We start from the raw sequence: 26,077 nt of genomic DNA on the forward strand, positions 1-26,077 counted from the left end.
AGACCGCAAAATCACAGTAGGGGACATCGAAATGCCCACTGTGATCCTTGGAGACCCTGCTTACCCCTTAATGCCATGGCTCATGAAACCATATACAGGGAAGCTTGACAGGAGCAAGGACCGGTTCAACTACAGGCTGAGCCGGTGCAGAATGATTGTGGAGTGTGCTTTTGGCTGTTTGAAAGCTCGCTGGTGCTGTCTTTATGGGAAGCTAGATTTGGTGGAAAGCAGCATCACCGCTGTTATATCCGCGTGCTGCACCCTCCATAATATTTGTGAAGGGAAGGGTGAAAGATTCAGTGAGGAATGGACCTCCGAGGTTCGACGCCTGGAGGATGAGTTTGCTCAGCCAGAGAGCAGGGCTAATAGGGAGGCCCAGGAAAGGGCTTCAAGGATTAGGGATGCTTTAAGGGAGCAATTTGATGCTGAGAGCCAACAGTAATGTTTGATGCATTTGATGTGCTTTGCTTTACCTTGCTGTGTAATATTTACCACTTCCAGCAACAATAAAACGTAGTGAAAGAAATAGAAAAAAAAAACTTCATTCAACATACAGTACATAACAGGCAAGGGGGTAGGGGTGGTGGACTGTACATTTACAGGTTTTAATATGTCCTATTTTGATCAATATTCACTGTCTGCTGCACTTGAGGATTACTATGCTGCAGAATAATGGGGGTGGAGTGAACAGGGTAAGAATTATAGTTTTCAGGGCTGGGTAGGTGATCTTATAGGTGTTGGGGGCAGCTGGGGATAATATGGAACTGGCTGCTGGAGAAAGTTGTTTTGTGGAAATACTGGGGAACAAGGAAGAGGGCTTTGGGAGGGCTGTGGGTTACCACGGTACATATTTGTCTGCATGGCTACAAGAGACTCGAAAGACTCAGTTTGGCGAGACAGGAGGCTTATCATCTGCTTTGTGGTTTTTTTGGCAGACAATTCCTTTCTCCTGCTTTCTGTTTGCCTCCATTCATGTACACTCTTTCTCCACTCATGTACACTGCTTCTCCATTCATAGGTCTTCTCTCTCCATTCCTCTGTCTTCCTACTTTCTCTGTTGTAGTGGCTCATTACAGACTTGATCAATTCCTCTTTTGATTTCCTAGGATTCCGTCTCAAGTTCTGCAACCTACGTGAGGCCGGTGATACGGCTGCAGTAGTCAAGGTCCCTAGAAAACAGAGAGATAGAACCATGTAATACACAGAGGCATCATTGTTTATTATCACAGTTTGAAGGACTTTTTAGACTTTTGGTAGCATCCTTCTCGCCTGCCCTCCCTGTGTTATGTGAGGTATGTAAGCTAAGTCATGGCGAGCAATGGGGTGAGTGGTTTTGCCCCGATTTCCCCTTGGGAGTGGGAATTGACCGGGGGGGGGGGGAAATGCGGTGCTGGATGCCTGCTCGGAGGGTGGGTGGGGAACACCAGAGCACACCGCGGGGCAGGATGCCTGCTTGGAGTGGGGGTCGGGGAACACCGGAGCACACCGCGTGGCTGCCTACGTGCTGGGGGGGGGTGGGAAACACGGGAGCACACCGCGGGGCTGGATGCCTGCTTGGAGGGGGGGTCGGGGAACACCAGAGCACACCGCGGGGAAGGATACCTGCTTGGAGGGGGGGTCGGGGAACACCGGAGCACACCGCGTGGCTGCCTACGTGCTGGGAAGGGGGGGGGGGTAAAAACAGAGCGCCATGGGCTGGGGAACCGCGAATCTGGCGCCCTGCACTCAATTATCCCTAAACTCTCAACAGGGTTTCCTACTGCCAGACATATCATTGCTGCGTGTTACCTGGGAAGAGAGGGAGGGTCTTCTACAGGAATGTGGATACCGCCCTGGCCCCTATGCAGCTTGCCTGTGTGCAGCCATGGTCCCCCCACCCCTCGCTGCACAGTGGATCGGACGAGTTAGCCTGACCGGGACAGGGACCACGGTGGCTCTCCCGATCAATTTGAGAAAGCAAATTGCAAACTCTCTTGCAGCAACATTTCAAGAGATTACCGAGGCAGATTACAGAGACGTTATAGATCAAATCAATGGGCTATTCCACGTTTAGGCATGCATGCAGGCAGCCATAACCAAAATCCTCCTCTCCCAAAACATTGAAATCTACTTACCACGAGCATGATCCTCAGCTTCCTTCTCAGCATCAGCTTCCAGCTGCTGCGACTGGCTAGCCTCCTCCGGGTTTGAGAAGAGCTCCTGGCTGCATGTGTCCTGGGACTCCAGGGTGTCTCCCTCCACGCCAGGAGCCTCAGTGTCTCCGTCCTCTACAACATCCCCCACTTCTCCCTGCTCTGAACTCTCCATCGTGCTCCTAGGATTTGCAGTGGGGTCACACCCAAGTATGGCATCCAGCTCCTTGTAAAACCGGCAGGTTGTGGGGGCAGCTCCTGAGCGGCGATTTCCCTCACGGGCTTTGCAGTATGCACTCCTCAGCTCTTTAATTTTTACCCTGCACTGCAAGGCGTCCCATTCATGGCCCCTTCTCATCAAGGACTGCGATATCTGCCCATACGTATCATAATTTCTCCTTCTGGAGCGCAGCTGTGTTTGCACAGCCTCCTCTCCCCAAACACTAATGAGGTCCTGCAGCTCTGCATTGGTCCATGCTGGGGCTCGTTTGGTGCATGGAGGCATGGTCGCTGAGTGATTGATAGATTAATTGCACTCCACACCTGGCTGAGCAAACAGGAAGGGGATTTTTAAAATTCCCGGGGCATTTAAAGGAGGGGTCAGGTGAGCACAGGGCAATGGAGTTTGCTTGATTACCAGAGAGGCTTCTTCAGGTATGCTGGGATACCTGCTTATGCCACGGAGGTCAACAAAAACGCTGGTGAGTGTCTACACCTGATGACCAGCGCTGGTGATCCAGCGCTGGATCCTCTACACCCGAGGCTCGACCGGGTGTACGGCCAGCGCTGCAAACAGGGAGTTGCAGCGCTGGTAGTGCCGTGCAGGTGTGTACACATCCTAAGTTGCAGCGCTGTAACCCCCTCACCAGCACTGCAACTCTGTAGTGTAGACAAACCCAGAGTGTGGTTGCGCTCCTGGTAATCCACCTCTATGAGAGGATTAGCTCAGAGGGCTGGGAGCACGGCTCCCAGCCCTCAGAGCCTGGCTACACTAGCACTTTAAAGTGTTCAGATTTGCTACGCTCAGGAGGGTGATTTTTCACCCCTCTGAGCCAGCAAGTTAGAGTGCTACAAAATGTAAGTGTAGACAAGCCCTTAGTGGCTCTAGGAAGCACAGGTCTCCTCTACACTGGGTATTAAGCCATCAGGGACCACCCAATGGCATAGCTGCACTGCACAACTCCCCAATGTAGACAGACAGCACTCCTGTAAGCACAGGGAAGGCTACACTGATGCATTTTCATAGCCAGTCAGCACTAGAGCTATGCACTAGTTCAGCCATGCTAGTGGCTAGACACAAATACCTGGAGCAAACCTCCAGTGTGGACTGGCCCTTCGGCAGTAGGTGGGGTGGCATGCACCTCCCATGTGGGAGAGGACATTAGAATGCACCTAAGTGGTGGAACTTAACCCTTAGGATGCTGCAGCGCAGGAGGCTTATGCACAGGCACTACCCTCCATCACTGGGGACAAATTTGTAATTTTGTATTTGGTGCCCAGATGTTTAGGATTTACACCGCACCTTAGGGTAGGTAGGAATCATGGTGATGAGCATATCAGAAACAGATGGATGAGTAACTTCCCTTCTACAAGAACCCAAACTCTCCAACCCACCTGCCATCATCTGGGAATGAAAGGGTGACCTAAGGTGTGTGCTTGGTGAATTTCTGTGATGCCATGAGGACTGATTCAGCAGGGAAGGGACTAGCCTGCAGGGGTCTGTTTCCCCAAGGGCCTTCCTTTCCCACTGTGGCACTCATCTGCATTTCCTGGGTCTGATGTTCCAAACACAGCAAATCCCCTGTATTTAACTAACTGCTCGTCTAGCCTCTGGGAGAACTCCCACCATGCTGGCTAATCAGTCTTCTCCATGCTGGACTGATTTTGCTGGACAAAACTCTTATCTATGTTGCCCCCCAGGCTGAGACTCAACTCCCTGATGAGTATTGTGCCATGTCTGTGAAATACAAGTGACTGAGCCAGACAGTCTGTGCAGCACCTGGCTGCCTGTATAGGCTGCCAGCCTTTGTTTTGTCTCCCCAGGCTCAAAAACAGGTTATGCTGGTTAGCAATTCCTCCACATGCTTCTGTAGCAACACTTCCCTTCAGGGCTCCCCGAGTTATGACACATTCAGGGAGAAACCTACCTCTCTGGCTTAGGTCTCCAGATACTACTTGTATTGCCATCTGGTGGGAATAATGTCCTGCCTGCCCATGAGCCCCATCAGGAAAGCTTCTACACCTGTCACAGCTGGTTTAGAAAATGTTCACAGATAAGAGCAGGATCCTGTTATCCCTCGCTTTCTCCTGGCAGTGCCTCTGTGGAGAGGCTAAGCAGGTTTGGGTTGCAAAGCTGGTTTTGTTTGCCCAGCCCTGCTTTCGACATTTCCTGCTCACCAGCTGTCAGGACAGAGTTGAGGGCTGATATTCATAGTGCTAGGTGAGAGCACCGAGACTAGGCAGAAGTGGGGTGTAGTGCTATCCTTCACTTGCAGAGCTCTAGTGCAGTGGTTCTCAAAGTGGGTCAGGACCCCAAAGCGGGTCACACCCCCATTTTAATGGGGCTGTCAGGGCTCACGTTAGACTTGCTGGGACCTGGGACTGAAGCCCAAGCCCCACCACCTGGGGCCAAAGCCGAAGTCTGAGCCCTACCGCCTGGGCGCAAAAGCTGAAGCTTGAGGGCTTCAGCCTAGGGTGGTGGGGCTCAAGTTGCAGGCTCCACATCTAAGACTAGCTCTTAGTTTCAGCTTTGACCCCCCCCCCAGTCTGGGGCAGTGGGGCTCAGGCTCTGGTCCCCCGCTTGGGGCAGCAAGGCTTGGGTGTGCTCAGGCTTTGGTCCTCGCTCCTGGGGTCCTATAGTAACTTTTATTGTCAGAAGGGGGTCACGGTGCAATGACATTTGGGAACCGCTGCTCTAGTGACATAGAGGTGTTCTCTCAGGCTTGCTCTGACCTCCAGGATGGCTGCTGCCTAGGCTCAGGGCTATTATTTAGACAAGACCGTCCGTGCACCCAGATACTAGATGCTATGCTCTGAGGTATGAGATGTGGTACTTTATCTATACTCTGCTGCTAGGACTCCCCCACTGGGTCAGGGACAGTAATGTTAGCATTTGCAGTTATCTCCGCTGCAAACATAAGACTGCATTCCCAATGTCTCCCTGGAGAGAGAGCTCTTCCCTCCAGAGATTTGTTTAGCAAACAGCTAGAGGAGGGAAGTTGGTAAATAGTGTGTTGCAATTGGATGTGGGACTGAGGGATGTCTGAAGCCAGACTAGACTTCCCTGGAATTCAGGGGCCTTTCAGGCTGATGTCTTGGAGATGGGCCAAGCAGTTCAGATCTGGATCCAGACTTTCCCAGAGGATGAAGGGGCAGGATCCAGTGTTCAATTTGGACTCAACTAGCAAACACTACCACAAGCCACAAAGAAAGGAATAAACACACACCTAACTGGGGCACTATTGAACAGTTAGTTAGAGCCCAGGAGCAGGGAGGAGGAAAATTCTCCTGATTTCCACCCACTGAGCATGAGTCGCTGGAGCTCTCAGCCTCTTCAAACCCAACCACGTGATGCTGCCCACGAAAAACCAGAAGAGACAAAAGCCAGACCCAAAGTGACATCAGTTCCTTTAAAACACAGAACATTTCCCACCATGTCAACTTCAAGAGTCATCCTTTGTGAGTTCAACAAATGTACAGTAATAACCAGAAAGAGAACACCGGGAATGGGGAAGACAGGGCACAATCACGAACAACGTCCCTTCTACTGAGGTACAGCTGAGACGTGCAGTGCCAAGCAAAGGCACAGGGCAGCAGGGGTGTCCAGGGATGCACGGACTTACTTGGAGACAGAAATCTCCTTTCATGGCAGCAGAGGGCGGCGCCTGCACTCCAGGTTGGGTGTGCAATTGACGCAGTGTATTGGTGGGCAATGGAGGTCTGGACGAGCAGAGAGTCAGGGACTGGACTCCTCTCCTACCCCGAACCAGGGCTCTCCTGACAAGTTAGGAGGTGGAGGTGGGGACAAGTGTGCACTTTACTCATGCAGCGGGGGTGTCATAATGGAGACTGAACTTGCCCCTCCTGCTGGACACCTCAGTATGCAGCAGAGGCAGAGTGTGGAGGGGTGGGATTCTGGGTCCACAGGCACCAGACCCCTCCATGACATCAAAGTGCCGAGATCTGCAGTGTGGGTGGCACAGGAGAATTCTGGTCTTGGTGCCTGTTCAGCTTAGACCTGCTTTGTGCTAGTGACTGGTAAGGAGGCCCCTTGGGCCCAGCCTGGCTGGTCTCCTCTTCATAAATCACAGCTTTGCTGCCTGGCTGCTCCCGCCCCATTCAGTCTGTAAACAGGCACGTGTCAAAGCTAGACACCGGGCAAGAGCCAGGCAAGTGCTTTTGATCGGTCATTAACATCGGCAACTGCCTCGTGTTGTATCTTTTGGACCTGCCCCCTCCCCCTGCTGTGTGCGTCAGACGATGCTGTGCCTCACGCCAGACTCGCAGGGTGTATCGAGCTGTGTGGGCCTGACTGGTGCACATCGCTGGCAGCAGACACACTGCAGGAAGTCAGAGACATTGTGCTGGAAGAGCTGGCGGCATGGGTGCAGGTACTGGAAGAAGAGGAGCATGAAGAAGATCGCCAGACAGTAGCCCACCAGCAGCTGCAGCACCAGCAGTGGGGCACAGATGTAGTCAAACACGTCTGTCTTGAAGAGGTACCAGAGGACAAGCAGGACAGCGTTCTCTGCCAGCCGCACAGCATAGTATGTGGCCAACCGGCCCCAGTTCTGTGCCTTGTCTATCAGGTCCCGGTCAGCCAGCTTCAGCTGCACAGCCGACCAGCAGAATATGTTGATGCCAGCGTACAGGAGGGTGACGGAGCACAGCACCACCACGGTGCCCACCCGGCTAAAGTTCTTTTCAACATTGTTGGGCAGCTGGGCGCCACTACACCAGAATTGCACCCACGGCAGGAAGAAGAGGATCAGCAGGTTGGCGAGCATAATGGGGATGATCCAGTGCTTGAAGACGCTGCAGAAGAGCACCAGGACGGCCACACGGGTGGAGATCTCCAGGCTGCGCCACAGGATGATACAGATGAATGCCAGCGGCCGCAGCTGGACCTTGTAATCATCGTATTTTATCTGGATGGCCAGGATGTTGCAGACCAGCGCCCCATAGGTGACTGATACCAGGCAGATGCCCATCAGGACTGCTGCATGGGAGGGAAGAAAGGTGGTGACCAGGTGTGGTTAGAGGTTACACAGGGCAATGCACACATGCTGCTCTAGTCCATGACTTCCCCTCTGCCCCACTGTCCAAGCAGACCCTGGGTCAGGCACAAAAGTCTCAGTGTGGACAGGGGCTTGGAGTGGGTACTGGGGAGGGACAACTCATGCCCAATTCAAGCAGGCACTGCTGAGGGATGACGCCTGGAGGGTGTGTGCAGGGGTTTGGAACTGGTACTGGGGCAGAATGGTTCACAGTGGTATGAAAAGGGGCTGGGAGCTGGCAAGGAGCAGGAGAGGAACAGCTTGTGGCAGGCAGCAGCAGGGGCCTACAGCAGCTGCAGGTGAGGGACAGAAACAGTCTGGTTAGCTAGATCCCAAATGGGAAAGGAATGTCCCTGCCGAGAACGGCCTGGTGAAGACAGTATGTCCTGGTGCCCTAAATCCTCCACAGCAAGCCTCTTTCTTCTTCCTGTAAGTGTAGCCACCCAAGACCCTCTTCTGCCCAAAGTGGGAACATTTGCATTCCTTCTTACCTGCTGGGTGAGTGGGTGCTCAGCAGTAGGTTAATGTACCATCTACACCTTCCCCCACCCCACTAATTCAGACAGCTAACAAACCCCATGTCACTCCAGAAAGGAGATTCAGTTGAGCCCAGATGCCAGCAGGCCCAGAGCCATGGCTGCCCCTGCGTCAGCTAGGCCTGAATTTGGCTTAAGACCTCCGAGTTAGGGTAAAATTCTGCTCTTGGCTGGGGTTGTGCAGTTGTAACTGGGTATGATCTGGTGGCCCAGGTGCTCAAATACAATGGGGAGCAGTGTGGTATAAGCACCTAGGTAGTTAGTGCAGTAGCAAGGAGGGCAGGCTGCAGGACAGCCATGAATCTTGTTTGGCCCCATTCCCTTTTCTGTCTCTACAACTGTAACCAGCCCAGGCCCTGTCCAGACTGAGGCTTGTAAGTGCATTGGACTCAGTCATCGGACACAATTATTGCTGCGATCCGCACCTAACACAGTTATAAACTAGACAAGAAAGTGGCTGCAGACTTGCGACAGGGCAATCTCTGACAGATTCTGCTAGGAGAGTTATGTTTAAGCAAGTCTCTGTCCACCCTTATTTAGTGACTAATGTCCTGTGAGCCACAGCAAGTCAATGCAGGACATACTTTGTCTCATGTTTCAGCAGTAGCCAGGCAAATGATCAGATACTATGATTTCAATGTACTGTAGTACATGTGGGAGGAGTGAGCTTTTGTCCTGTGTGTTACAAAGTCAGTCTTTAAATACAGGAAACGTAGCTGGCCTGGTCACTCTAGTTCAGCCTGGACAGGGAAACTGTGCTGCAACCATAAAGGAAAATTGCTTTTGATCTCAGGTGTAGTAAATAAATGATGTATTTGCTACTTGTGGCATGTAGATTCAAGATGTACAGACAAGCTCCCTATGCAAATGCCTTAGCTAGGGTTACTTTCCTGCATCTGTTGCTGGAATAGCCAGAGGTTTTATTCCAGAGCTTCTCAAACATTTCTGTAGTGTGGATCACACCTGAATGGAGATTTTCTAGGGGACACTTTCCCTCACATTCATGATCACACAGCATCCCTGGGTAACTATGGCACTGGCTTATGTAGAAAAGTACTACTAGGGGGAAAAGGTGCTTTTAATTGTCCTGCAAGGAAGGCAGGCAGCACAGTCTGGCTAGTCGGCACTCCATGAACCACCAGCAAGTCCCCAGTGATGCATGGACCACAGTGTGAGACCCAGAGTGTTTTACAGTTACAGAGGATACAGAGTGTACAGGTAGACCCTGGAAGGGCCTCACAAAATGAAAAGGAGTTTCTTTCTGTACTTTGTGAATAATCTCCTCTTCTTTCCTAGGGAGCAGTGCGTTATTTGTGACCTGGAATACTGCTCATTGCACAAATCCTTAAATTGCACGTGGACATGAAGGTCAGTGGAAACTGGGTGTCATTCTCCTATTAATTCATGCTCCTTTGGGTGTGTAAGTGTTTAGCAGCTTGAGGCATATGAGACATACACAAGAATGGAAATCTCCACTTTCTGAACTAGTAAACTTTTATGTAAACTAGTGATAAACACCAGTTTCAAACTAAAATTTCATATAGACAATGTCTTGTTTATACTGCTCTATATACTATACACTGAAATGTAAGTACAATATTTATATTCCAATTGATTTATCTTATAATGCTATGGTAAAAATGTGAAAGTGAGCAATTTTTCAGCAAGTGACTTCTGTATTTGTATGTCTGATTTTGTAAGCAAGTAGTTTTTAAGTGAGGTGAAACTTGGGGTATGCAAAACAAATCAGATTCCTAAAAGGGGTGCAGTAGCCGGGAAAGGTTAAGAACCACTGCATCAGGAGGTTACATTGTTTACACAGATGAGGAATTGGAAAACTTGGTTTACACATTTACTGATTCTATGCCCAATCCTGCTCCCAGTCAATGGAAAACTTCCCTTTGACTTTAACAATGTAGGTTCAAGTTGTAATAAATTAGATGCAATACTACTATTTTGTGCTTCTAGAGCTTCTTCTATCTGCAGCTCTCACAGCGCTTCACAAACATTAATTAATCTAGCCTCACCACACCTGCAGGAGGTAGGTACATGCTGTTATCTTCAGGGGAAAACTGAGTCACAAGTTCGAGCTTGCTCCAGGTCACACGGGAAATGTGTGGCAGAGCCACAGGACGACCTAGGTCACCTCCCTTCCTGGCCTGCACCTCATCCATGAGATCACCTTCCCTACCCAAAGCCAATTTACTTTACCAGTCCTGGGCCAGGTCCATGCTTAACTTTACTCATGGGAGTAATCCAGTTGAAATTTATAGCCCCCATCCCTGGCAAGTGAAACCAACAATGCTGCTAAGTCAAGAGGGCTACCATGATTCACACCAGCCAAGGATATGGACCTATGGGACTCCCTCTGGCTAAGATTCTGTGCTGTGCCTCTCAGAGGAGCAGCATGAACTTGCAACCTGGGAGGAGGGGAGTTATGGTGGTTTTAAGCCACTTTTGTTCCCTCCCCGTCCTGCACCAGTCCAGAGTCTGGAGAGGCCCTTGGAGTAGCTCTGGGAGCCTCTCTTAGTTACCATAGCTTCCCCCAAGTCTCCCCAGTGATGCAAGCTATGGCCTCACCTCGGCACACTGCTCCTACCTCAGCACAACCCATACACCCCAACTTGCAAGGGGGTCCTAGGACGTAGCCTTCTCTTCCACAGTGCCCCTACCAGGGGACTCCTTCCATGCTGGAAGCAGGGCATTTAGGGCCTCTTTACACTGCTCCTGCCCTTTTACACAGCATGAATGGCTCAAAGCACGAGTGAGGCACTCACCCTCTAATTCTATTAAATGAGACTGAGACGGTAGCTCTCAGGATTTTATAAGCAGAGAGTCACTAAACACAGCACTCATTGTACATTAGGAATAGCAACTGATTGGATAAAACCCAATTTCCTCCTCATCATTTATACTATTAGCTTAAATTAAGGTTTATTTTGGTTTGGAGTCTGTTTCCTTGCCTGGATCCTAACAGCTTTAGTGATTTTTTTCCATGGACGTCATATGAACTTATTTGTGGCTGCACCAGATTTAAATATGACTACGAAAAATTCTTTTAAAATATACGTAACAGTAAGATGAGCTCTGGAATGGATGCAGCTTCCAAAGGAGACAGAGGCAACAGTATCACATGAAGGGAGATGTTAAAGCCCTACCTCACTATGCCCCTAGTGGAGATGGGGAATCTAACTTTTATGGCCATGGTACCAGATCACCTCACATTGGTTCATGGATTTTAGCCTCCATGGGGCCCTATGGGGCAAGGAAGCATTATCCCCAATTGACTGTTGGAGGACTGAGGCACAGGGTAGACTGTGACTCTGCAAAGCCACACAGGCAGTCAGTCAGTGGGTGAGACAGGAATTGAACCCAGATGTCCTGAGCCCCACACCAGTGCCCTAGCCACTAGGCCATCATTCCCTCACCTACAGGACTTTACACGACAGAGAGAGTCCTGCATGGAAAAATAAGCCAGGGACTGAACTAGACATGTTTCTTTCCCATCCTTTTTGAGTGATACATCAAGTTTAGAAGACTTAGATCTTAGCTGTATGGGCCAGTGCCTAAGACATCCTATTCAGCAGTGTGCTGCCCTACCTGCCATGGACCTTTTCTCTGGCATGAAACAGGCTCCACAAAGATGTTACCCACAAGTCTGAGTTTGCTACCTAAACATTCCCCTCTAGTATCATTTGGATACTGCCAGGGCCAGCTCTAGCCATTTCGCCGCCCCAAGCACGGTGGCACGCCGCGGGGGGCGCTCTGCTGCTCGCCGGTCCCACGGCTCCAGTGGACCTCCCACAGGCGTCCCTGCAGAGGGTCCGCTGGTCCTGCAGCTCCGGTGGAGCATCCGCAGGCACACGTGTGGGAGGTCCACTGGAGCCGCGGGACCAGCAGACCCTCCGCACGGACGCCTGCGAGAGGTCCACTGGAGCCGCCTGCCGCCCTCCCGGCAACCGGCAGAGCGCCCCCCACAGCATGCTGCCCCAAGCATGCGCTTGGCGCGCTGGGGCCTGGAGCCGGCCCTGGATACTGCATTTGTCTTCACATGCTCTCCCAAAGCATGGTACAGCATTGCTATGTGCTGTTAAACATCTGTCACCTTCCATTCCAGAGGAGGTTGAACTAGAGGACTACCCTGTTCTTATGAGACTTCCACTGTGCATTTGCAGACCTGATAGACTTGGATAAGCACTCGAATTTCTGGGCCTGCAACTTGAGCCTCACTGGTCACTACCCATGCTGCCCCATTCCTCCTTTACCTCTGGCAGTGGGGACATACATCTCAATGATGCTGATGTACAGCTGCAGTGTGAGCTGCGGTGTGGAGCCCAGGAAGGCCTGGATCACTGCCATGCGCTTGAAGGCATTGCGGTGTGTGACCAGCTTGCGGATCGAGTGGCCGACCTCCTGCTCCAGCTCCACCTCAGAGCCCTTCCTGAGCTTCTTCTTGCGTGTGATGGTAACGTATGGCTCCTCCTGCCGCCCCGAGCAACAGTAAACCACCAGGGCCTCCACGCACCTGCACAGACAAAGGAGCCCATCAGCTCAGCCAGCCTGCACCCTCACCAGGGACCCTGTCATGCTCCTCCGCAAGTCTCTCCTTGTCGGCATCCTCCCCAGCCGGAGTTTGCTGATTCCACTCAAGCAGTTTAACAAGGAGGCAACTAGTGAAGGAGAGCATGGCAAGGCAAACAGCACCCCCCGTTCCCAAACCAGGGGCAGGGCACTATATTTGCATTTTGGGAAACATGCACCCCAAAACACGCTTTGCTCTTCTGCAATGCTTGAAACGAGCAGGACTGAGTGAGTGTGTGTGTGTGGGTAAGAGAGAGTGATCCCCTTCCTAACCTGTTGGCATGACAGTTCTGGCAGCATGACTTTTCCCCCCTTGTCGTCCATGCATTTTGTTTGATTTACTTTAGCCCAGGGAACAGGTACCCTGGAGTCTTTGCCACAACCAGATCCTCACTGGCCTCCTTAGAGTAAGTGAAGGGTTGGGGAAGTCCTTCTACTTATGCTGTATGTGGTAGTTTATGGTTGGTTTTGCCAGCCCTGGAGACCATTCTTGCACTGTGCATCTCTGAAATATTCTGGCCCTTGGTTTTCTTTGGAAATCTGCATTACATTACTCTCAGCACTTGTAAGAGTCAGTTCAATATCCATCAAAATCACTAGAGGCAGAGTAAGTATGAGAGAAAGAGAAATGGTTTGCTGAAAAGAGCTAACACCTAAATGTGTTTAGCTTCAGCTTAGAAACCAATGCACTCTAAGACTGATAGCAGAAAACTTTATTAGGACAATCAGTGGTACAAGAGAAATCGCCATTTTTCAGACCAAGTGGAATTAGATCTCTGCACCACTTCTCTTATGGGACCCAAGCCTCGCCTGGTTATATGTTGTGTTGCAAACTCTGAACTGAAGCCACATTCATCTGAAAGGACCAGTTTCCAGTGAGCCCAGAGCCAATGTATGACTCAGTGAAACCAGGTGAGACTCAGCAGTTTGGACTGCAGGGCTGCTCTTGAAAGGGTTTGCAGACAAGTCTCTCTAGAATGTTCTGAGGCTCCTCTCACTTCAGCCACGTACCTGCAGATGTCACAACAGAAGGCATTACAGGCACTCTACATTTGACCTTTTGCTGCTGAAATGGATGGGGGCCAGTTGCAGCATCGTCCCCTTGTAGAGAGATCCGGCTGTGTGCTTTCACACAGCTAGAGTCTGCACAGCAAGATGAGTTAGGCATTTGGGGCAAGGTGTGGGATCAGAGAGGCCCTGCAGATGGCCTCTACTCAATGATACAATTTATGCTACCATTAAAACTGGCAGTGGAAATTTAGCCCTAAAATAACTCTCATCCTGATCAAATGGCCAGATGGAAGTCCCCAAAAACTTGGATATTCAGTCAAGGACACCATTATCCCATTAGAGCTGAAACAACGCGTGCTGAGGGACACCCTGATACTCCTCCATTCTTTGCCTCCTGTAAGAAGGAGTACCAGCTCTGAATCTCTGGGGGTTTGTGGGCACTGCACGAAGTGGAGGGCTCTGAGTTAGTTGTTTAGATGCCAGCTAGATATACCATATTGTCCTGCTTATCTCCTTCCCAACATTTCTCCATGGAGACGTCTGAACATCACCTGGGTGCATCCCAGGGCAACTGACACCCTCACAGGCCAGAAGAGAGACACCTAGCCTGTTCCCCAGCCCAGCTGGAAACAGAAACTGGTTTTAAAAGCTTTTATTTTTTTAGTGAGCTCTAATGCAGCCAGCATGGCTTTCCCACAACATAGGGTACGTAAAAACAGGCTGTTTTGCTGGAATAGGCAGAGCTAACACGGGGAGGGGCAGATTCCTGTCTGGAAGGAGGAATCACTGTCATTCTCTAGGAATGAGACCTACCTAGACTTCTTCCCTTCCTGTTTACTGCATCCAGCTCCTCCTGTCTCTCTTGGGTCTATGGCTACAGCAGCCTGGGTGTCTCGCTGCTCCTAGGATTTTACTGTTCCAAAACTCACCCATTTGCATCAATGCTCTTCCCTTCCTTGTCCCCTGTCTCCCTATCTCATCCTTCCCATGTCATCAAACCCAAGGTGACAGCTGCCTTCCCTCAGTCAGAGACAGGACTCCCAGCCACACCTTATTCTCATCTCAGCTCTGAAATGGCCCCAGCAAGAGAATTTGCCCCTTCCCCCATGCTATACAGCTGTGACTACACAGACTTCGTTAGCCAATTCCCTGTTTCTCAGTGTGGCCAACTAACTCAGAGGGGACAAGAAGTGCAAATAGCAATCATGAAAAAGAAGTCTTTGTTAAAGAAGAGTTCACTGCAGACCTCCCTTACAGAGAGACAGTAAGCATTTAGTCTGGAAGGGGTGAGGCAGGAAGCTGCCTGGGTAGGTTCCAGTGACCACTGTCTTTGGGGGAGATGGCTGGGTAGGAAACTCCTGTGGTTCATTTCCATTGGGGTTAGGAGGAGAAGAGGAAATCTCCAGGGCTTTATTCCTCTGAGCCTGTCTTTGGGTAGAGGAGGGAGAGAGAAAATGGAACTATTTTGAGATAATGAACTGTCTCAGCCTCATGAGGTTTTGCTAAGTTACAGATTCTATTTTTTTGTAAGGCAGCTGAATCCAAGCCTAAATCTGGTTTGCTTACTTGACCTTTCATAACTACTCTTGCCTTGCTGTGGGCAGGAGGAAACAGGTTGCAATCTCCTGTATAATGCTAAAGGGAACCAAATGCAGTAGCCTGGAGCTCCTGGAACCTATAGAATATCAAGGTAGGAAGGGACCTCAGGAGGTCATCTGGTCCAACCCCCTGCTCAAAGCAGGGCCAATCCCAGACAGATTTTTGCCCCAAACAGCCCCCTCAAGGACTGAACTCACAACCCTGGGTTTAGCAGACCAATGCTCAAGCCACTGAGCTATCCCTCCCCCCCATATAGCTAGCATGTACCACAGGGAAGGATCTAGGAACTACCCTACAGCTCCTACACCTCTCCCTACAGGGACTGGGGCAGCTAAGAATTTACCCACAGCCAGAGCTGCTACTACACCATGCCCCAGAGAGCCTCTCTAGTAACAGTAATATTAGTCATGGTTTCCACTGACAAAGCACTATACAAACAATAACTCTCAGCAGGGTAGAACTGTAATGGCTGAGAACTCTATCACAGCCAGTGCTCCTGCATCGTCCCCTAGGAGAACTCTGTACAGGAAGCTTCCCTAGTCAACACAGTGTCCCTGGGACTGACTCAGTGTGCAGCTGGTTGACTCAGGGAACAGATCACCTCATCCCTAGTTCATTGGGGCAGGGAGAAGGGGGACGTGTATGTATTACAGTGGGGATGGGGAGGTATTCATGCTGCTCACCTGATGACAGGACCCAACTGTAGAATGTGCATCAGTAGCACCAGTGGCTTGTCACTGGTCAAATCCCTGTGGACAAAAATGAGGGTCAGCTGGACCATGATGGATGGATACAACATGAAGAGAATGGTCATTGCAAGCCAGAAGTGATCATCAGAGTGACTGTAGGAGGAACACAGGAACCCAGCAGCCACACACTCGCCACAGAAGAGAAGTGTGGAGAAGATGATACTGAATGGTGGCTTTGTCTTGGGAGCTACAAGGGGCTCCCCTGTTTTTTCTTCAAGTTGGGGTTGGTCTGAACATTCCCCAATGGGAACCTCACACATGTTGTCCATCCTTGGAACCCCAGCCTCTCCAGTCTTACCAGCTCTGAGCTAGTGTCCCCTTCCTTGAGCCACAGAAGTGTTTAATGCAGTGATGAATTAACCCTGTTCAGCTCAGGAGCCTTTAAGAACCATCCTTTTTCAGTGGCTGTGCTGCCTTTCTCTGAGATGCAGCCTGCTAGGAGGGGCAACCTGCAGTGTGTGTTGAATAAATCTACAAAAGAGCATTGGCTGTACAACTTCCTCACTTTCAGCCCAGAGCCAGGCTGCTTCTGCCGGTCACGGGCAACTGTACCCTAGATTCGGACAACAGCAATGGCTCCTCCGAGCTAATGGTGATCCGACGCCAGGGAGGATAGCCTGGAGAGAGATGTCTTGGCTTCTGGTTTTTTTTTTTTTCTTTTTTTTTTTTTTTTTAAGGCGTATCAAATTCAGGCAACTGAACTGGCGTCTCTTCCAAAGGAGCGTAGGAGCCACAGCCTGAGCAGGGAGCTGCAGTGCAGGGGAATGTCACCCGGGCTCCTGCCGGCGCCGAGAAGTTGGGGGAGAATGGTCCACGGGGGAAAGTTGCTGCTGCTCTGGATCCCGGGCAGGGAGAGGAGCCCGTCCTAGACGGCGCCGTGCAGGTGGCCCTGTCCCGGCGCTGGAGGTCTCGGCACACGGCGGGCAGGCTGCACCCCGCTCGCAGCAGCGCCGGGCGGGCTCTCCGGGTCCATAGCGCGCCGCACTACCCGCCCGCAGCCAGGAGCTCCGTGCGCCCCGGCGGGCAGCTGGCTGCGGCGTCCTCCCCGGAGACGGGCTGCGCGGGGCTCTGCGGAGGAGGAAGAGGAGAGACGGGCTGAGCGCGGGCACGCACAGCGGGAGCCGCCCGCCGATGGCTCACCCTCCCCCGGCACCGCGTGGGCACGGGCGGGGACCAGCTCCCGGGCGCACGCGGGCACCTCGCGCGAGGCTGCCCGCCCTGCTCCCCCAGCGGACTCAGCCGCGGCCAGGGCAGCAGCCCACAGGCCAGTTCCCTTTTCCCCACCCCCAGCCGCGGGGCTCGCCCGGGCTGATGTGGCCCAGCAGGTGTGAGCGCTTCCGTGCGCCGGCTTCCCGGGTCCTAGCGCCCACCGCAGAGCGGCGCGTGGCTCAGCGCCTGGAGCCGGCTGCCGTTCACTCGGGGCGGGGAGCGGACTGCGGAGTCCCTCAGCGAGTCCCGAGAGGGTCTCCCAGTGGCGTTAATGGGGGGCTGGCACAAAGTATCCCCCATCATCAGCCTCATCGCTATTCTTTCAGTGCGCTGTTGCATGTCCCCCTCCCCCACCAGGCAGGGGGGACCTACACTCGCCCTGGGACCAGTGCTAGTCTTGCTCTTCCTCCCTCCCTGCCTTTTCCCTCTGCGTTTGCTTTGCTGCACCAGATCCGCGTTCCCACCCCCATGGGTTTCAATTCCCCAACTAAAATGATCAGCAATGAAATAGTTAATGCCGATCTGTAAAGTGTAAGACTCTGTAGGCTTTGGTGTCAACCCCTAGTGAAACGACTGAAGGATGGGGGAGTTCCCACCTCTCGGTTATGTTGTCATACTCTCTACAGACTGCATTGGTTATGCTCCCTTTGTGTTTGGAAGGTTTTCTTTGCAACTGGTAGGGCCCGAAACTTTTTAAAATGAAAACTGAGATTCTACAGAATCCTCATAAACTGTGCAGACCATATAAGTACATCAAGTAGCCAGATGTTTGGCACTATTGTCCTAGACATTGTGGACTAGATTTTCAATAAAGTTTAGCATGTTGGGTGCACAAAGCTCCTTTGAAAATCTGGCTGTGATGATGGCTGCTGACTGAGTGACTCTCTCTTAGTACATGCTGCTTTCCTTAGCTAACTGGCCCAATGCTGCCCTGAAGACCCTAGCTAGGCCCTTGAAGTTAGATTCCTCCTGCTCTCTACTATTCTCTGTACCCCTTTCTCTGCTTTGCAAAGAAGGAAGGAAGATAACAGTGATCTGTCCACAGAAGCTAACATGTGAGCGGAACTCAGCAGATCACTATCAGATCTTTGTTCTCACCCACCTAGGACCAGCCTCCGGGTGTGGAGTTTGTTTGCTGCCTAAGAAGCATAAATTGTGAGGCAGAAAAGTGGAGATCCTTCTAATGCACAATGAGATCAGACCTATTTCCAGAGTTAGTTTCTTGATGAGAGGAAAGGTGGCTGAGTGAGGAGTCATGAATGTAACCAGGTTCTGTGTTGTGTGTCTGGGCACAGCTGTTCTCTGTGTAAGGGGAGGCTGTGTGGAAATAGATGTTACTGAGAAGTCATGACTGCAGCCAGCATTTGGGTAAGATGAAGTGGGCTGGAGCAGCTGGCCTCTGCAATGGCATGTGAATTCCTGTAGTAAACAAAGCAGGTATTTTCTTTTATTCTATAATCTAATGGGAAACTGATGAGATCTTAAAACACTTTTGACCTGTACCCTCTCCTAGCTATTCCTATGAGCCTCACCTGAACACCCTCCCCTAGCCTATTGATGAGGGTGTTTTCCCTTGTGTCTCCAGGGTCTCCATATGCCTGTGAGCTGGAGACAAGTGGGATGTCTCCTTGTCTAACATAGGGGGATAAAGATTTGAACCAAGGCAACAGAATAGACCTTCCCTCCATCCTGCAGGTCAGGGACCCCATATTCTTGCAGTCAGGGCTTGGGGCTATGGAAACATCACAACTGTAGATGTGGGAAGGACCTGGTGGCCAGCACCATGTACCAGTCAGCATCTCTGACCACTTCCCCAATAACATCAATCCCAAGGCAGCACCAGCACCCCTGAAGCATCTGAAGAAGTGGTTTTTCACCCACGAAAGCTTATGCCCAAATAAATCTGTTAGTCTTTAAGGTGCCACCTAACTCCTCATTGTTTTTACCAGCACCCCTGTTCCTGACCTCAGTCAGGGATCATTCCTTCCGTTCCCAAATATCTGACCTCTTTCTTAATGCATGAGCACTGATACCGCCATAGGCTAATCAATAACTGTCAACAGGTCCTCAGAGCCTATATGCACGCTCCTTGTTTGCCAGAATTCAATAAGTGGTCTATGATCATGTATACTGACAGCACCTACTAGATGTGAGATGTGACTCAGCCATGAAATGTTTGTGATTGGCCAATTTTTCCTATTTTACGGAGACCCAGAAGCTATAGGTAGCTTTAAAAGCTGCTTGCCAGACAGTCCCTTTGCAACTAGGCTAGCTTGAAAGGTGTTGATCCAAATTTATAGGAAAACAGTAAGATGTGTACCGTCCACTGCTAATACTACCTCACCCCCTTCTGTAGCATCCTTCATCCAACAGCCTCCCTGTGCTTTGCAAACATGAACCCTTACAACCCTTGTGAGTTAAGTAAGTGTTATCCCTGGTATACCGAGGGGAAACTGAGGCATAGGAAGGCTGCCAAGGGTCACTTAGCATATCAGTAGCAGAACTGGAAATAGAATTTGGCTAGATGTTGAGGGGCTTTCACTACCATCAGAAGCTTTCCCTCTGAAACACACAGAAACCAGAGTACTTCATTATTGTGCTCCTTTCTCAGGTGGGTGTTCAGCAGGGCTGTGAAGTAAACAAGTAATTATGCTTTCAGCAAGTGGTCAATGTTTTCTCCTCGGCTCCTAGACAACACTATACCAGGCTGCTAATATAGGGTGCTACAAGCATGAAGATGTCAAAAGCCCCAGAAGGAAGTATGTTCTATTTGAGAGAAGAGGAAAGGGAAGGCTAGATGAGACCATTAGTGTCCCAGCTTACAGCTGCAATGGCCTATAAGAGTAACAGTATGGGAAACTGCTGTAGCACCTCTGTATCTACCTCTGGACCTTACTGGGTGACTCTGCTTTCCAAAGGTCTCTGCAGGAAACAGGATGGCTGCCACCTGCCTTCATTTTGTGGGACAGTCAGTAGTGATAGATCTATTCTCCAAACAGAGCTGAAATATCTTCAGGGGCTGATGCAGCATCACAGTACAGTGGCATTCATGCCACATTGTGACATAACACATTCATCCCCCAGCACAAAGCAGTAAATGTACCAAGCACAGCTGGCATCCTCTTCAATACACAGGTGCAGCCTGTGGACATGACTGGTCCCAGCATGCAATGCACCACCTTCATCTGAGCACTAAAGAAACATTGCATGTTGGGGCCAGTCATGTCCACACCTTTTCATTAACCATAAGAGCAACTTGTAATCTGCTCCATTTATGCAAATTAAATGCAACCATCAGGATTCTGGCAAGCTGCCAGTGCAGCTTGCCTTCAATTGAGCAATGCCTGAGCTCTCCTAACTCAACATAGTCATAGATTCTTAATTGTGTCTTTCCATATTTCCTGATAAATGAATTAAATATAATTATTTAAGCACATAAGCACTCTAATGCTGCCTTCTGTACAAGAATCTCCAAGTACTTCACAGGAATTAACCAATAAAGCTGCATATCTCCTACTGTGAGTTTGGTATGATCATCCCCATTTTATAGGTGAGGCACTGAGAGAGGTTAAGGGAATTGCCCTAGTTCACACAGCAAGTCACTGGCAGAGCTAGGATCAGAACCTACATCTGACTCAATCTTGTGCTTTAACAGACAGATCATAAAACAAGATTGTAAGGATAAAAGCTAAATTCTGCTCTCATATCCACTTAGCACTCCCATTATAATCAATGGGATGGGCATGCATGTATCTGTGCTGAACTGGGCCTGAGGTTACTATAGAGAAGGCCTTGAACTCAGTTTATTGCAGAGCAGCAGTACAAAATAGGACAGAGGTAAACAAGGAGTGACTGTGCAAGCAGAGAGAGGGAACAGAAATAGATCATTCCATGTGATGCAAGAGTTAGTTCCCATCTGGAGAGTTGTGTGCCTGTTAGTTGCCATGCTGCAGAAGCAGCTGCTGCCTCTAAGATGAGCATAGTGCCGGATGACATCAGGTATCTAAGAAATGGAACAGATGGGGGAGTGTCTTATTTCCCTGAATAAGAGGTGACCAAAGTTTCCAAACAGAAATTACAAAATGATGATAAAGAAAGTTAGGGCTAAAAACCAGGAATAACTTAGCATTGCTCTAAAGCAGCTAGGAGAGAGTTATTTGTGGATGGTCTCTAGGAATGCTTCCTATACTCTTTTCCAGAGACACTAATTATTTGTATCACAGTAGCACTTAGAGCCCTATTATCCTAGGCACTGCAGGCTCATAGTGAAACATAGGCCTTGCCTTGAAGAGGTTACCATCTAAATAGACAAAACAGACAGCATTAGTTCCATTTTACAGACAGATGAAGTGGCTTGTCCAAGATCAAACACTGGAGTCTGCTGCAGAGCAGGAAATTGATTCTAGACCTGGTGAGTTGCAGTCTTGGGCCAGAACTACAAGACCATCCTTCTTCTCAGCCAGTGTTGCCAACTCTTCTTGATTTTCACAAATCTCACGATATTTGGCACTTTTCTTAAAGTCCCAGCTCTCTGAGTCCTGTGATCATGGGAGAATTTTGACTTTTATTTACAGGGAATGGGGGGCAGGGTTCTAGCCCTTATGGTTAACCAACATATATGTGTTCTGTTTTTTCCTCATGATCTTTGGGTCCTGACTCATGATCTCAGAACATTTTGGGGTTGCAATACTGCTCATCCTAAATATAAAACCCAAATACAGAATTCACTGTATGAGCTTTACTTTCTCTCTGTATAAAGTTTGGTGAGATGATTTTATATGTGGCGCGGGGGGCGGGGAGGAGAGAGGGAGAAGAAGCTTCATGCTTCATTGGCTTCTCCAGTTCAAAATATTCCCTGCCCAGCAGTTTAGCTTCTGTAAATGGAGAACAGAAGCTGCTCTTAAAGAGCTAAAAGACCAGAGAACTGAGCACGTGCTGCTTGAAAACAAACCTCTCTCCTTTTCTTTGGTGTCTGCCTGGAAACACTATTGCATTAGGACCCTGAAGAAGGCATTACTACTGGAGGAAATCACTGGGTCATGCCAAGAAACGAACTGTCTGCTTCCCAAATATAGTCATGAACGGGGGTAGAAGCAGCTGGGTCTCAGTGAAGAGACAGGCAGTTATGGTTCCCCATCCCCCGTTTTGGATCAGGAATCTCTCTGCAAACAGAATTTGCACTGAGGAATGACTAAATATTTAGCTGTGGCTGATGAAAGGGTGTTTTGAAACCCTCCTTCCACTGCCTGAAAAGAAGCAAAATGCAGCTCAGAATGAGGGAGCTGGATTAAATGGGAATCACCAAATATTAACAAATTAAACATTCAACAAACAAAGGAAACCAACATTGAAACTCTGGGTTCAGAACAATTACAGAGATTAGACCAACTAAACTGGTGACTAAAGGGATAATGTAGGTTCAAAATCAATTGCAAGTCAGAAACTCGGCCATTTTGCAAAGCAACATAGTGTAGATAACTAAAACTGAACAATTCTTTTTGAAAACGCAGATTGGATTTTTGCTGCTTTGCATTTCAGCATAGATGTGTCAGTTTTTACTTTTGCTTCCATTCGCTTTCAGCGCAAGGTTTCCATGTGCTAAATAATGCTGCAATATTTGGATTGCAAACACTTCAGGGGGGTGGCTTTAGAAACGTGTTTTGATGTGATTTTTCTTTCAGACTTCCTGGAAACTTTTGTATTGCTCTTTTTTGTCTTCTACAACATAAGGCCTCAATCCTGTCATCAGATCTGTGTTGGGGAGAATCCTGCACTTGCATGGAGTCCTGGGGTCGGAGATTCAATTGGATCTAACTGCAGCAGCCTTGGGGCTGGACTTATATAAAAGCAACTTTTGTGCTGAGTGTGACTGGTCAGTGTCCGATTAGATACTGAGCAGATAATAACTTGGTACGCACTTGGATAATATTATGTGAGTTGGTAGTGTTGATGGGAATTTCATTGCTTCTCTTGTGGTAAATCTCAGACATGGGAAATGTTACTGCTGCTTGTTTGCTGAATTGCCTTTTAAAAGAAATCAAGAAATGTCTATTTTGGCTGATTTATTTAGTGTAATTCTTTCAAATTCTTTCAGCTTTGTGGCAATTCTCATACACACAGCAGGTGACACTGTAACAATAAACCAGGTAGTAAGAGTTTGTCTCTATAATTAACAGATTCACCTTGTCCCTGGAGGTTTAACCTTATGTGGCCCTGTTAATGCTCTGAGCCAGCCACAGTGTGTCTGTGAGTGACGTGGCTGTACCAGGCAGGGTCAGGGCCACATCATCATGCCTACCATTGTCATTGCTGCAAGCAGCATGAGGAGGCCTCCGGAATGGAGTCCAGCCCACAGTGGAAGTTAACCCTGTCATGCCCAAGAACCCTTCAGGTCCAGCACTGCTGTTCAGAATCTGTGATCAAAGGGTTAAGAGAGGCCCATACCCAAATGGAGAGGCACTGTGGAGTGGTGTCTGGCACAGAGAAATTACATGTTAACTTCTCCCTGTATGGGAAATGGAAAAGAAAGTATAACAGACAAGCTAGAAGAAAGCATCTAGGCCTGTCTCTGTCATGGGCTTGCTGTCTTAATTGAGGCCAAGTGCCCCAGTAAAAGCAAGCACAAAAGCTGGGTAAAAAGTAAAGGTCTGCCAGAAAATCAGAGGCTGCATTCAAAGTCAGCTTTCCTGCAAAATATACTACAAAACTCCTGGAATGGGAATGGCATGGGAAAACTGAAAGCCCTGTCCCCTAGCAGCAAATTGCTATGCAAACTAGTCCCGTTACCCAATGGGAGGGGTTGCAAGCTTTACAGCAGGCTGCTCTTTATGGACATTCTCTCCTCTCCCCGGAGCAAAGGTTGGAACTAATTCTCCTATTGCAAATGAATCTAGCACAAACAAGTATCTGTGTACGTCAACCACATAACAGTCATTCCTGCATCCTCAGGGTGTGAAGCCTTAGTCCAGATGGTGCATCACCCTGACATGCCCCCCAGGAAATCCCAATGGAATCAAAAGGAAACAATCTGGCTCTTCTCGTGGCCTGTTTCCCCATTCTGGGAACTGTTTGCCTTACCTCCTTCAAGCCTGTCTGTTTTATTACACATCTCATCACTATGTGCTTAAATATCTTTGTTTCATAAGGAATGAACAGGTGTTTGTGCAGTGTTCTTCAGATGCTGAATATGAATATACTCTGGGACGCTGCTTATCTCTCTACACTTGATTTCAGGTCCCTAGTTTCCTTCATTCCACGGGGTTAAGAGAACTGTAGCGTGTGAGCTCAAAAGGAAAATTTAACTCCGCCCTCCCAAAATGTCTCAAAAAAGCTATTGACTGGAAAAGAGAGCTCTGTTAGCCCTGTTTGACAGCGTGCCAGTGCCAAGCTGGGGAACACACCAGGGCAGGGTGCTGATATCCAACAGCAAGCTGAACTTTAGCTAGTGCCACAAGCAAGGTACATGTACTGCTAGCTAATGGGGGGTTTAGTGACAACTTTCCTCCTATTACAGCAGCCCTCCATCAGGCTATTCCATATCAGCTAGCATCAGGCTGCTGAAGGCCTTGATTCATCAGCATCTAATTTTCCTCAGGAAAGGCAGCAGTTATCTTGTGATTCCACTCAGACCTTGTGGTGTTTGTGTGTAATTAGTTCTCAGAGTGTAAAGCCCCCATTATCCGACTTAACATTAGCTGCCAGAGCTGTGCAGGAATTTAAAGGGACAGTGTGATATTTAACCATGCATATTTGCCGCACGATTTTGCTTTGATTTGTTGGCATTTATTACAAGAGGCACTTCAAGAAAATAACACTCTCTCCCTCTGAAGGTTACAGCTATCATCTACCTTGCCAATATTGGAACCATAGGAGGAAATGATGCCCACCGCACAGCAAGCAGAGCTCATAGTGAGCAGATCCCACTACTCTACAGAGATCCTATGAAAGCATCAGATGGATCCCTTGAGAACAGATCTCCCTTTTCCACTGAGAAAATCAGGACACAGTCACCCTTTCCTTTTTGTTGTCTTCACTGACCTACCTGAATCTTAAGAAATTGTTACTCAGTGCTGACTGTAATCATCACTAATTGGTGCCAGGTAATCCCTAGCCTCACTGATTTTAACTGTTAATCCTCATTAACCCTCCTTCCCAACTCTAGTCAATCCCATCTTGTTCTAGCAAATTCTCATCAAGTTGGGCTATTCCTAGCCAGTTTTTTTGGGTCCCAAATAACAGCAAATCTAGCCCATCCTAACTCATACTCACGGTTCTTAAGCAATCCCTGTCAGAGTGAATAGCCAGTGCCTTCCCATCCTCACGGCTCCTTCTCAGTTCTAAAGATGTCACAGCTGTCCTTGTTCACTGGACCTCAGGGGATGCAGCAATGTACACTGAGATTTTAAAAATATGTGCAGACTCTTAAGGGACTTGTGTGCTGGGAGTTTAAACAGCCCCTGAAGTTTCCGGTGCCAGCATGCTCCTTCGTGTGCCTCTGAATCTATCGCACAGTGGGCAGTGACAAGGGGGAGACGCCTACTGGCAGCCACACTAGATTCTTGGTCACTGTGTAGCTTGTTAGCAGCCCTAATGGAGAACGTCTTCTGTTATCAACTGGGGACTAAATTCTACCTCCCAGTCTCACCTGGCAACGGTTACCAGGGAAACCTGGAACTGCTCCTACAATAAGAGAGAGTTGAAGCCCAGGGGCCTCTCCCTGGAGGCTGAGGGAGAGATTCAGCTCTCACCCACTCCAAAGTAAATTGAGAATAACTTCACTGGCTTCCCTCCTGTTACTCCTGGCTTGCGCTGGGGTAGCTGAGAGCAGAATCTGGTCAAGAATAGCTATGCCCAGTTGAAACCAAAGCTGGGCTGAGGTGTTTATCTCAAGGCTAGGACGTTTGACTGTGTACCCTGACATAGACTAAAGCAATGGGCCAAATTCAGGCCAGTAGCAAAATGCCCATTGACTTCAATGGATTAGG

The 26,077-nt window shown here is 49.4% G+C and overlaps 1 protein-coding gene across 1 annotated transcript; it reads right to left on the reverse strand.

The window, feature by feature from the left end:
* Positions 1-5,747: 5,747 nt before the first annotated feature.
* On the reverse strand, positions 5,748-25,671 carry XKRX (XK related X-linked). Its single transcript, XM_050965075.1, has 4 exons — positions 25,362-25,671; positions 15,819-16,952; positions 12,210-12,469; positions 5,748-7,350 (listed from the first exon to the last, which is right to left on the reverse strand). The coding sequence occupies exons 2-4, from the start codon at positions 16,151-16,153 to the stop codon at positions 6,605-6,607; spliced, it is 1,341 nt and encodes a 446-aa protein (XP_050821032.1). The 5' UTR covers positions 16,154-16,952; positions 25,362-25,671; the 3' UTR covers positions 5,748-6,604.
* Positions 25,672-26,077: the final 406 nt, after the last annotated feature.

Source organism: Gopherus flavomarginatus, chromosome 8 (genome assembly GCF_025201925.1).
Source record: "Gopherus flavomarginatus isolate rGopFla2 chromosome 8, rGopFla2.mat.asm, whole genome shotgun sequence".
NCBI lineage: Eukaryota > Metazoa > Chordata > Testudines > Testudinidae > Gopherus > Gopherus flavomarginatus.